The sequence below is a fragment of the Carex rostrata genome, chromosome 16 (assembly GCF_964058835.1).
Source record: "Carex rostrata chromosome 16, lpCarRost1.2, whole genome shotgun sequence".
Lineage (NCBI taxonomy): Eukaryota > Viridiplantae > Streptophyta > Magnoliopsida > Poales > Cyperaceae > Carex > Carex rostrata.
The window spans coordinates 6,423,032-6,436,335 of NC_135933.1; the positions used below are offsets into that span (position 1 = coordinate 6,423,032).

General features: G+C 37.2%; 2 protein-coding genes across 2 annotated transcripts; one reads left to right on the top strand and one right to left on the bottom strand.

Moving 5' to 3' along the window:
* Positions 1-239: 239 nt before the first annotated feature.
* LOC144567705 (uncharacterized) lies at positions 240-4,388 on the top strand. Its single transcript, XM_078317871.1, has 8 exons — positions 240-462; positions 573-913; positions 1,265-1,760; positions 1,837-2,081; positions 2,373-2,620; positions 2,735-2,902; positions 2,990-3,346; positions 3,629-4,388. The coding sequence occupies exons 1-8, from the start codon at positions 240-242 to the stop codon at positions 4,386-4,388; spliced, it is 2,838 nt and encodes a 945-aa protein (XP_078173997.1).
* A 1,174-nt stretch (positions 4,389-5,562) lies between these two features.
* LOC144567575 (protein NRT1/ PTR FAMILY 3.1-like) lies at positions 5,563-8,783 on the bottom strand. The gene is made up of 4 exons (XM_078317739.1): positions 8,625-8,783; positions 7,583-8,021; positions 6,900-7,241; positions 5,563-6,549 (listed from the first exon to the last, which is right to left on the bottom strand). The coding sequence occupies exons 1-4, from the start codon at positions 8,698-8,700 to the stop codon at positions 5,658-5,660; spliced, it is 1,749 nt and encodes a 582-aa protein (XP_078173865.1). The 5' UTR covers positions 8,701-8,783; the 3' UTR covers positions 5,563-5,657.
* Positions 8,784-13,304: the final 4,521 nt, after the last annotated feature.

Here is a 13,304-nt window from a genome sequence, read left to right on the forward strand (position 1 = left end):
AGAAATTTATAATAAAGTGAAGTCTTTTATTATTCTCTATTAAAAAGAGACATGCCACGGCATGTGAGGTGAGTGAAGCAGATCAACCTCAGTTCGATAACAGGGGCAGTCAAGCATAACAACATGGCTCACGGCCACAGAGGATCCGGTCAAATGCTGCTACTAAGGCCAAAAACGCTGTTGCGACAGCAAAACTGGGACCCAACATCACATCAAGACACAAGAGGTTTACTGGTGCTATGGGTAGAGGAAGGGGAAGGGGAATGATAAATCGTGGTGAAGTGGGTCCTGTTGTTACTATCCTCCCAAGACCGCAACACAAAGAAAATACAGGGATGCCACAGCTAATCCCAGACCCAAAAAAAACCCACCATGCATCAGAGGCTACGGACAAGGATAGAGATGGCCAGATCACAGCTGGTGCCTGGTGGTTCCCAAGCAACACCACGTGTCCCGCGGAGAGTAACCCATAAAGGAAAAGAAATAACGGGCTCAACTAAAGCCCAACAAGACCCAAAGGAAGGGCCCAACAACAAGAGAAAGCCATCGGTGAAAATTAAAATTCCAAACAGGCCTGAAGGAGCTGCAAAGAGACTGGTCCAACAAGCAAAAGGGGGGAAAACTTAACACGGCTGCACACGCTGAGTTAACACCAGAAGGATTTTTTGAGGTTCAAGTAGATATGAAACTCTGCTCTGAAATAGGCAAGGCTTGTGGGACCTCCCTAGATGGTGTTGTCCAAGCACTACAAGATGACAACTCAAATAGGAGATTAAACCACTATGCACAACAGAGGCAAACCCCTACCGAAGAAAGCACAATGCCATTGCCTACTGGGGATGAGGATACAGGAGAACTAGATCTGGACTTCGAAATTGACCCTGATGATCAGTTCAACACTAATGATGAGTCAGTAAGGGATGCCTTTGCAAAAAGATGTTAAAAGATGTTTTCAATTTTTAATGAATACAAAAAAATGAAAGTTTTATCTTGGAATTGTATAGGGTTAGGAGATGTTCAAAAATGTAATGTTGTGCGAGAGATCATTCAATCCTCGAGATGTGATGTGTGCATGTTGCAAGAAACCAAGATTAATAAAATGACCTTAAATTATGCCTCGTTGTTTCTCCCTTCTTATTTTTCCTTAAACTGTGCTTACAACCACTCAATTGGGACAAAGGGGGGGATATTAATTGCTTGGAAGAAAAAGTTTCAACTGATCTTGAGCTTTTCTACTAAGCACTCTATTTCGGTTGTGTTGCAGGACCAGAGTACAGGAGTATGCACCATGTATACAACGGTTTACGGTCCAAGTGTAGACAGTGAGAAACCGAGTTTCCTAAAGGAGCTGAATCGATTGGCTGAAATGGTCAACCATCCATGGATCATCGCGGGTGACTTCAACCTCTTAAGATGGATGACGGACCGATCTACAGGGGCAACCTGTTTTGATCTAATGGATCTTTTTAATCAATTCATAAGAACGGCAGGATTGGTGGATGTGCCTTTAAAAAATAGAGCCTATACTTGGTCAAGCAAGAGACCAACGCCAACATTCTCTAAGCTTGATCGGGTCTTTACATCGCCAGAATGGCCTCTACAATACCCGGCAATGGAGATGGTGGTTTCCGATCACGTCCCACTGCTCATGAGTTGTAGAAACCAAGCCACTGTGTCGAGAAATCCAAAGCTGGAAACTTTCTGGTTTCGATACGAGATACCAAAACATATGGTTCATATGCTATGGGCAGAAGACTCAAGTCAGTCGCATGACAGAATCACATCCTTCCACCAAAAAACACAGCTACTGCATAAAGCGCTTTCGTTGTGGCACAGGGAGGGATTCGGAGAGATGGATAAGCAACTACAGTTTTGCAAGAAAGCTGTACTATTCTTTGATCAAATTTGAGGAAAAGAGACCTCTTGCACAGCATGAATTCAATCTCAGGTGCATAATAAAGGAGCGTGCATATGAACCAGCTAACAACCTGGAAGAGAGATGGCGCCAAAGGTCTCGCTGCAATTGGATTAAACAAGGAGATAGAAATACTCGTTACTTCCATGCCTGTGCCTCCGCAAGGGTAAGGAAGAACAGAGTCACAACAATCCAGCATGATGGCCTCCAAGAAACGGATCAGAGCCGAATACTATCAATTTTCTTTCAACAAATGAAAGAGGTGCTAGGCAATTCGGCACAGGTTGCAAACTTTGATCCGAAGGCCCTATACAACCTGAGTTAGGAGCTAATTGGGCTAGATGATCCTTTTACTGTTAGAGAAATTGAGAATGCAGTAATGGGCCTCACGAAAAATATTGTGATGGCATTCTCAGCGAGTTCCTACAAATATTGTGATGGCATTCTCAGCTAATAGGAGCTAATTGGGCTGGAGGGCATTCTCAGCGAGTTCCTACAAACCTACTGGCCTTCACTAAAGGAGGAGATAGTGCACATCATGTGGGGGTTCTATGAGAATCAACTCAATTTAAAGGATTTTAACAAAGCAAATATTGTGATGTTACCAAAAGGTGAAAATCCAACTTCTGCAAAGGAATTCAGACCTATAAGCATCATCAATATCATCCCCAAATTGATTTCAAAGGTCTTAGCTAACCGGTTGAGGTTGCTCCTACCAAAATTAATCTCCCCAAACCAAACCGCATTCATGCACGGCTGTCAAATTTCTAAAAAAAATTTGGTTACAAGAGAAATACTACACCACATTCATTTCTAAAGGAAACCGGCGGTTTTCATGAAGATCGACTTTGCGAAAGCATTTGACTCTATCGAATGGGAATTCTTGATTGAAGTTATGAGGGCAAGAGGGTTCCCAGTAAAATGGATAAACTGGATTGAAGTCATGCTAAAAACTGCATCCTCATGGGTTATCATCAATAATCAGATGTCAGATTTTTTTTAGCCATAAAAGGGGACGCAAGGCGATCCCCTTTCGCCAATGTTGTTTAATCTAGTGGTGGATGTTTTTCAAAGAATGGTGACTGCGGTTAATGCGTTAATAGGGCGAGGCATCACTAGAAGAATCAAGAACGCAATCCAAGCATTTCAATACGCTGATGATACGGCGGTAATCGCCTCAGCTGATGCCGACAGCCTCATATCACTTAAACTGATCATTAGAATATTTGCTGTTGTATCAGGGTTGAGAGTGAATTATGCAAAAAGCATATTTGTCCCAATTAACATACCGCCAGAGCAAATGCAACTAATTTCTGAGATCATGGGCTGCACAAGATCACAATTCCCGGTACAGTACCTCGGAATGCCCTTAACAGTTACTAAACCAACAAAAGAGACCTTCTTACCCTTGATTGAGAGCATTGAAAGAAGGTTGGGTGGATGGAAGGGTAAGATGATCTCTAGAGGGGGAAGGCTGCAGCTGGTACAATCTGTTCTATCAACGGTACCGACATACCACATGATGTGTTTTAGAATGCCACAATGGGTACTCAATCGGATAGACAAAATTAGACGTCAATTCCTTTGGGGCAAGAACCAAGATAATACGAGGGGCATCTCACTACTCAACTAGAGGGAGACATGCTACCCTAAACAATTTGGAGGATTGATGATAACAAATCTCAATATCGCAAATATCTCCTTACTGTTAAGGTGGCTTTGGAAGTTGTACTGTGAACCAGACTCATTGTGGACTATAATAATGGAGATGCTCAAAAAAAAGGGGCCAATAACAGATGGGCCACGGGTCTGGGTAAGAATGGGTTCTTTCTTTTGGACTCAGATCAACACTCTGTCAGGGCTATTTTACGGCTGCACCAGATGGGAGGTCGGCATTGGTACAACCCTTGCAAATCGAGAAGACAGACTAGTGTGGACACTAGAGGAAAGGGGAGCATATACTGCCCAGTCAGTCTACAGAGTAATTTGTGGTGCTGGTCTCGTAAAATGGCGGTATAACATGATTTGGAAATGCAAAATTCCTCCGACTGTCAAAATGTTTATTTTCTTTGCATTGAAAGGGAAACTGCTAACAAGAGATGTGTTGCGAAGAAGAGGGATGAATTTTGACGCACACTGTGCCTTATGCAGAAACTGTCCAACCGAATCGATTGCACATGTGCTATATCTATGCCCATATGTTGTATCTGTATGGTTTCATGTTGCATCTACGATGACATATCTTTTAATGAAATCAGTCGGAACGGTTGAGGACATATGGAATGCATCTTGGGATATGGTAAGACTTGGAGGGTCTTTGCAGATAAAAGACTGGGCACTAAAATTTTCATGTGTATCATGGCACATTTGGAAACAAAGAAACAATGTGGTGTTTAATAACAAGGAGATAGATGCATTAATTATAGCAAACAGATGTGTAGAGGAAATGAAACTTTGGTCGATGTACTGTTAGATAGCAAACTGGTACAGTATGGTACCGGTATATTGTGATGTAAAAGATACTGTGTATATTCAACACTTGACAACTTCTGTCAAGCTTTCAAAAAAAATAAAAAGAGACATGCCAACTTGTAAGGATAAGTCTAGCAATCTAATCAAGATGGTTAGGCACAACTAATAATTTTTAGGTATGGGTATAAATTTAAAAACCGAATAAAACTCGACTCCATCCTAATTAAAAAATCAATTATTCGGTAATTTTCTCACGGTTTTCTCCGAACATCTTCATCTCAATTACCTTTTCATCAAACGGCATGCAGAAGCTCTTGCGTTATTTCATTTTACTCCCAAATTTATGTAACTTGAAAGGAAATAGAAAGGAATAGTTAGGGATTTCTCCTATTTGAAAATATACAATCAGTGTTTGCCAAATTTTATTCGAGTCGATCTCTCAACTGAGATCTGCTCAACCAACTTCTCCTCCAACAGTTAAGTACTGTTACTTTTTTTTCCCCTCTCATTATTGTGATCAGTTTTATCAAATGCGCGCGGTGCAATTAAACTCACAGAGAGAAATAACATTTTGCTAGTTTAATTAGTCTCGTTTATTTATATTGAGCTCCATGTGTCATACATACAGTTGGATTATTAAATTTTTAATTTTTCGTGCTTGGAGAAGAATAATTTTATTAGCACCAGAAATGAAGCAGAGATGGATGAAAGAAAGCATTTGTAAAATACATGATTTTAAGAAATACCTATCTATTTTTGTGTAAGCATCATAAATAGAGAAATGACCCAATTATTTTCGGAAATCATCTATCTAATTAGAAGACTGGTATTTTTTTTAATGAAAAGTAAAATGGATACTTCATAAATTTAAAATGAGTTTTAATATAAAAGACATTAAAATGGAGAAATTTGTGAGGGATTTTGCAAATATTAAATTTTTACATGTAATACATTAGTCGTGAAGTAGATCGGCTTCAACAGTGTGAATTCATCGTTATCGTTAGAAGTCAATTCAATAAATTTTGAAATTAATTTCACATATTTTCTTGGTGAGCTTAGGAAAAAAAAAGTTCTTAATGGCGTATGTTTAGTTCACAATGCACAAATCATGGATGCGCGTCTTTTTTCCAATATTTTAATTAAAACATAAGGAAAGAGGTTCCAATAACCTCATAGCTATCATAAATTAGCAGCATGTCATATGTGCAATTAGTAGCTATTCTTCCAAACTCTTATGATAATAACACAGAACAGATGACAAATCCTAGTTTTATACCAAATTGCCTTCAGTTTTAGTAGCTGATCCAAGTTCTACCTCTTCTTTTGCTATCGTACTTCCTTCAATACCTTTGTCATCCTCTATCACTTCTAATGGCTTCATGTTATAAAACCTTGCACACAGAATGTAGTAACCGAAATTGATCATTTGAAGTCCGACAACTAGCCAATAATACTTGTCCAATCTGGCTTTATTAAGGTCATCTTGAAGCCAATCTCCTTTATTCTTTGTATAGTTTTGCACCGCGCTCACCAATGCCGTGCTTAGAAAGTTCCCCATCGAAGATGCTAGCCAGAACAATGCTGTGGCAGTGCTTCTCATGCTCTCTGGCGACTGGTCATAGAAAAACTCCATGTAACCCACCTCCATGAATGTCTCATCTATGCCATGTATGGCAAACTGAGGCACTAGCCAGAAGACACTGATCGAAACGCCATGCAAGTTCATCGCATTTCTTCTCTTTCTTTCAACAAGTGCTGCTGACACACCGGACATGATGGAAATACAAAGACCGAAGCACATTCGCTGGAAATATGTTATTCCAGAAGGTCGTTTAGTAAACCGACGCACTAGAGGGACAAAAAGCCGGTCATAGATTGCTAGACTAATGAGCATGCACAGATTGGTGAAGATTGAGAGGGTTGCTGCAGGGATTTGGAAGTGACGGGACATGTGGCGGTCCATGATATGGGCTTGTTGTATGGCGAAGGATTGGTTGTGAGAACGGGTGGTAAAGAGAAGTATACCGACTGCCCAGATGGGAAGAATGCGGATTATGGATTTTAATTCCTCTACTCGATGAACGGTTGATAAACACCAAAGATTCGGACGGCCAGAAGGCAGCATGTCTCCCTCGGTCACTATGGCAGCTCGGTCAAGGAACCTTTCATGTCATAAGAAAGAAAATTACAAGATCATTTAAAAAAAAAAAAATTAAAAAGAAGTATATATATTGAGAAACATTCCACAAGTCGGATACTATAAAGACAACAGTTGGTAAATCTATATATTTAATTATTCAAGAAATTTCCTAGCATAGATCAATGTTACAGTACTAAATCGATAGAAACAATTATCGGAGTGTTGGACGTGCATCTCTTAGTAACAAAAAGAGTCTAACGACAACTTCATTTTTGTTGTCATTTTTCAGAATTTGATACATCATTTTTCTATTTCTCAGTATCAGACTTAAGGGAAACCTTGTTCGGACCCAAATAACTAATTCACACTTACTGAAGCTGATTAGTATGGAGAAGGCGGCCATCGACAGAGATATCGGCATCAAGCTCCTTGTCTTGATACAACATGTTTAGGTCGTCAGGCCGAACAACGTTTCTTTTCTTAAAAGCAGCAATGACGACCTGAGCCAGCCTGGTCAAAGGGCTCCCGCTCGGCTTGATCTTGATGTAGAATGGTTTCCCGACCATGAAGGCTATGACAGAGAAAAAGAAGGCCATTGTCGGGATACCAAACCCCCATCCCCATCCCAAATTGTCTTGTACATACACTACCAAGGTCAAGGCAAGCAGCACTGCAAGGCCCATGCTAAAGAAGTACAAATTGAAGAAATTAAATCTGCCATGGCAAAAGTACCGGACGTTAATTAGTTAAATACGTGTCCATATTTAACTAACTGTTCATTCAACAAATTATTATTATTATTATTATTATTATTATTATTATTATTATTATTATTATTATTATTATTATTATTATGTAAAGAGTGAAGTGTAGTATTATCCCTCTTCTGTGGGGCCTATAATTAATTAGTGAGAAGGGATGTATTTACATTTGCAGGTAATCAACTATTTGGTGTAGTGACTTCCTAGGTTATATTTGCAGGTAATTTCATGTTTGTTTAACAATTTACCCTCTCTTCATGTACTATTATTATATTGATTAATTGAGTTGTATACCCTCTCCGACCAGTAGCTTGTGTTCCATTTAGACAAAATTGATCGGCTCCAAATGGTACAACACAAGGCCGGATCCCACCTGAGCCAATTGCGATGAAGAGCAATGAAGCATAAAAAATAAACAATTGCCACTCTGATGCCTTCTGACAAGTCTGGTGTGGATTGCATTGTGGTGGGTGAAGGGATGGAAACACAGCTGAGATGGTTAGACTGATCGTGCCGAGCTGGTAGATGATTGAACCGGCAACTATCGTCCAAAAGCGGCCCGCAAAGGAGTCAGCTATCAAGGCACCGACTAAAGGGGTCAGGCTTGTGGTGCCTTTCAAATTTGTTAGCGTGTTGGATGCTTCAACTAGTGGCATGTGCATATTTTGTGTTAGGTACGTGATCATATTGGCATTGAAGCCGGTTGTAGCAAACCGGTCGCACATCTCATTTGCTGTAAATTAAGAGAAAAGTAAGAACTAATTTGAAGTTGAAATATATTCATTCACTATAATATCATGGCAAAGCTTGCTAACTGAACTTGTTCACTGAATGTGAGCCAATGCTACATGTTACAATAATAAAAGTTCCTTCCTTTTATGATCTTTCTTGTTTTCCTGAATAGGTCGTAAAGGTCTGCTTTGTAATTTACTAATTAAAAAAAATGGTAAGCACATATTTTTTTTCTGGAGAAACAAGAGCACAGAAGTACAATATAAGAGACCCTCAGGGAAAATAAAGAGCCTTTTGAGAGTTCATCAATGAAAAACTTACACTAATACAACTAATAAAATTACTAAAAACATCAAATAAAGAGCCTTTTGTTTTTGTTGATAATACCATTTCAATAATTATCTTTTCTTTTGTATAAATTTAACTCAGATCAGCAATACTTGAAATCTATAGCAAGCAGACCTTCCACGGTAACTTAATGTTTGATCTGAAAATAAAAATTTCAAATTACAATGTAGTTAGAAATGTAAACAACTTTATTGCGGAATGCATTTTTTTCCTTTTGGAGAAAAACAAAAGGTCTAATTAAGGTCGTTGAACAAACCTAGTATGAAAGGCATGGTTTTGAAACCACCCTGTTTTCTCTGTTTCTCTTTATTCTCTTTTCCTTCGGGGTCCATTGCAAAGAAACGCGTCTAAAACTATCCAATCGAATAGTTGAGAAATTAACCAGTCTGGTTTGTATTTTTGGAGTGACTGCAACACTGGCTGTCCGGTGCATTTGGAAGGAATGGGAATGGTGCTAATATATATTCACTACACTCTACACTACACTGCTACAGGCCAAGCATTATTTCACATATACCTGGGACAGGTTGTATCTTGGAAAGGTAAGAGGCATGTTACACCGTATCTTTTGTCTTGTGTCACTGACAAGTAAACACATGCAATGTGGAAACAAGGCTAAAATTAAAAAGGGGGAATTTCATGTATATCCCTCAAAAGTTTCAATATTACGTATTTATCCCTCTAAAATCTATAATTACATATTTATCCTTAAAAATTATACAAACTCACATATTTATCCAATCTAACTCTATTATATATCAAATATCTCCAAATATAATTAAATAATATTTTTAATCATTAAAATCTATTTTACAATATTAATTAATATTGTAATGACCATTGTACCCTTCTTCCTCTCTCTCTTTAATCTGTTGAGTTTTGGCAGAGCCAAAACCTCCCGCCTCCTGTCCAAACATGCTATAATCTCCCGCCTGTTCTCTTGGATTTCTCCTCCCGAAGATATTGTAATGACTAGTACTGGTACGGTATGGTTCAGTACTGATACGAGGAAAGCACAAGAGAATCGGTACAACAAACTGGTACCAGAAACCAGTTGCTGTCAGAATGAAGGAGGGGTTTACTGGTGCGCACTGTGAAGATGAAGGAGAGTATAACATCCAATTTTTTCTTTTTCTATCAATTTAAATTTTCTTCCTTTGTATTTACTTTTCTTATTCACAACTCAACACCCATGAGCTGGTCTTAGAAGGGTAAAATGGGAATACATAGAAAATTAATGTTAAATATAAGGGAGAATTGGTTCTATGCCACTCCAAAAGTTGGAAATTAGAAAAATGCCACTTCAAAACATAAAATTAGTTTAATGCCACCACAAAACCTTTTTATTTAGATAATTGCCATCTATACTGTATTGTTCTATAATTATATAATAAAAATACTAAAATTAATCATGCTGACAATAATACCCCTCATCTCTTCATCTCATCTCTTCATCTTATCTCAGATTGTCATTCAACGGATTGATTTCTCCACGATTTCTCCACTGCATCTCTTCAATCTCTTCTTCCTCATCTCTTCAGTGAAAAGCAATTCCATCCGATTCCCTCTTACTTTAATTTATTTCCTTATAGAGACAACGAGAGAGAGTAGATCCTACGATGGGGAAAGACTTCTCCGACGGTCAGATAGGCTATGAAAAATTCCTTCTCTCTATTCGACTCTGACAGAGACGGCCTTATCGCCCCCATCAAACCTCGGCGTGCTCATCAGGAGTCGGCCGGCCGAATATCGGTTAAGGATCTCAGGCATATTCTTACATCAATTGGAGAGAAACTGGAGGGGTCCGAGTTCGACGAGTGGATTAAGGAGGTCGAGGTGGGGCCCGATGGCACCTTCAAGTATGAGGATCTCATACAGAAGATTACTGCCAAGTGATCAAAGGTTTTTGATTTGTTTTTTTTTTACTTTTAAGGTGTTTGTGCCGATTTATATACATATGGTAAGAATCGATTATATGTGATGATTAATATGTCAGTTGGAATGTTATCAGTTTATTTTTGGCTTTTTTCTTCTTATTTTGAGATGTTCGACAAGTTCAATTTATTATTCTTTTTTCTGTGATTGTTGTAAATTAGGACTTGTATTTTTCACCGAAGAGATGATGAAGAAGAGATTGAAGAGCTGTAGTGGAGAAATCAATCCGTTGAATGACAATCTGAGATGAGATGAGATGAAGAGATGAAGAGATGAGGGGCATTATTGTCAGCATGATTAATTTTAGTATTTTTATTATATAATTATAGAACAATACAGTATAGATGGCAATTATCTAAATAAAAAGGTTTTGTGGTGGCATTAAACTAATTTTATGTTTTGGAGTGGCATTTTTCTAATTTTCAACTTTTGGAGTGGCATGGAACCAATTCTCCCTAAATATAATGGATTGGATAAATATGTTAGTTTGTATAATTTTTAAGGATAAATATGTAATTATAGATTTTAGAGGGATAAATACGTAATATTGAAACTTTTGAGGGATATACATGAAATTCCCCCAATTAAAAATGACGTTGTTTTGAGTACAGGTACATTTATCGTATCTGATACAATATAAATATATGGAAGCCATGATTGTTTGTAGGGTGGGACAAAAAAAATTGGCTGAGGAATAATTTTGTAATTATTTTGAATATCAAGTAGATTTTTATAATTTTTCTGAGAAAAACAGAGAAATAAAAGCATATTTTTTGAGAAAAAAAAAAATCAGAGGTAGACACAATTTTATAAAAAAAAATTTAAGCTTAAACACATTTTTTATAATCTTTTTTTAAAAAGACATAAATTGAAGTATATTTTTGAATTGTTTTTTTAGCCAAGGGTTGGCAATTGCGGAAATTTTTTATCCGTAAAAATTAATAAAATAAGATAGAGTGAAAAAGAAAGAGTGGCCACAGTGTAATATTAAATATTAGTATTAAGATTTGGATTATTGGTTCCGATCAAAGTTTTGAATCAGACTCAATGATTCAGATTTTTTTTTTTTAAAAACTGCACACCTCGTGATTGGTGAAGAGCTTAGAGGCCACAAAAAATCTCCTTTTCTTTTTGGATCGTTGGCATTGGATCCGATCCAATCTCATTTTTTTTTTTAATTTCACCGCACACCTCTTAGCATAGTGATAAATGAATAGTTCAGGTTCGGTTCGGTGGGGTCAAAAATTAGTGATTCGGGTATAATTCGGATATAATTCGGAAATAGTTCGTTTTGGAATGTTAAATTATTTAATTTTATTTAACAAAGTAACAACAAATTATAAATTATTAGATTACTTCTATACAAAAATTACATGGAATATTTCACACTGCATCCTGAATTTTTCTTTTTTTTTGAAAAGTTACTGTTAACACTACAAAAGTTACTGTCAACATTCACGTAATAGCCCCACATGTGAAAATTTTGAGTTTTTGGCACTTTCTTCTAAGAGGGCATGTGATGGCATGATGGACAGCCACGAATTCTATTGTAAAAAACGCGTATAAAATGGAAAAATTCGTCAAATACGCGATTAATTCGCGAATTAACTGTTTAATACGCAAATCAATTCGTTGGTAACTCCAAAACGTTTAATTCGCGAATTAAACCCGAACCCTGTTACTATGCCTCTTCATCATGTTTGGTTGTGGCCTAAAGAGTGGAATAAAGAGTTTAGGCCTCGTTATTCCACTAAATGTGTCTTAATTGAGCCGGACTAAGATAGCATAAGCCAATTTTTAGGCCGGCCTAAATTAAACCACCTCACATGGTGGTTTAATTTTTATTCCACCTCGTGGCCTAACTTAATGATTATAATAATATTTTATTTGTATATAATTAGTATATTATTATTAATAATTATTATTAGTATATAATTATATAATTAATATCTTATATTGTTAATATATAATTAGTATATAATTATAATAATAGGTGTTATACGAGTATTGTACTGGATCAATATCAGATACGTATTTAATAAATCTACAGTTTCCTGTATGAATTATCACAACAACAGAGTTAAAAAAAAAACTTGTTTTCAGAATGAAAAATTAAATGTGCATGTTATACATACGAGACATTCAGCACACTATATGGGCCTTCTTTGATTTATACAAGTGGATTTTTGCGTCCGAACATGGCCCTTTATCTATGACACGTTACTGTTTATTATATGCTTGTTGCCTACGGTCAGGACTCAGGAACACTGACAAAACTTTTTTAAAACAAGGGTGATCAGTACAAAGTACAAAAAATTTAATCTGAATCAGGGGCGGATCTACTGTAGTACAGGGGGGTCAGCCGCCCCTTCCTGGATTTCAAGTTTTAGTGGTGATTTATTGGTACCGGTCGACTCTGCCCCTCCCTGAAAATTTTTTTGCCCTCCTTTGAGTGTTTGAGTTGTAATTCGGGTTAAATTTAGTGTGAAAATCAAAATAATTTTTTTGAATTATGATTGGTAATATTAATTATAAGTTATAGAATCATAAATTATAAGTCAAGGTGTTGAAAAAATAAGTCAAAACATTATTTTTTTATCGAGTACTCAATTAGTTAATGGGTTTAAATCCGATAAGCTATTTAAATCCGATTCGATATTTTTTTGCCCCTCCCTGACAAAAATCCTGGGTCCGCCCGTGATCCGAATGGTGCATAGAAAATCAATTTGAACTGTACGACCAAACTCAGACGGCCTAAATTTGGAGTTTAGGATCAGAAGGCTCTGCTATTAAGTTCCATTGAGTATTTTATAACTCCACGCAAAGTCGCGAAGGAAATATGAATTATATATATATATATATAGAGTTAGGCTGGGGTGCTATGGATAGCATAGTGGCCTCTATGCTACGGCTCAATATTCGAGTTTTCAAATTCCAAACGGTCGATCCGAACCGTTCATCTTATTCTCCATATTAATATCTGCTAGGAGACCAAATTTTA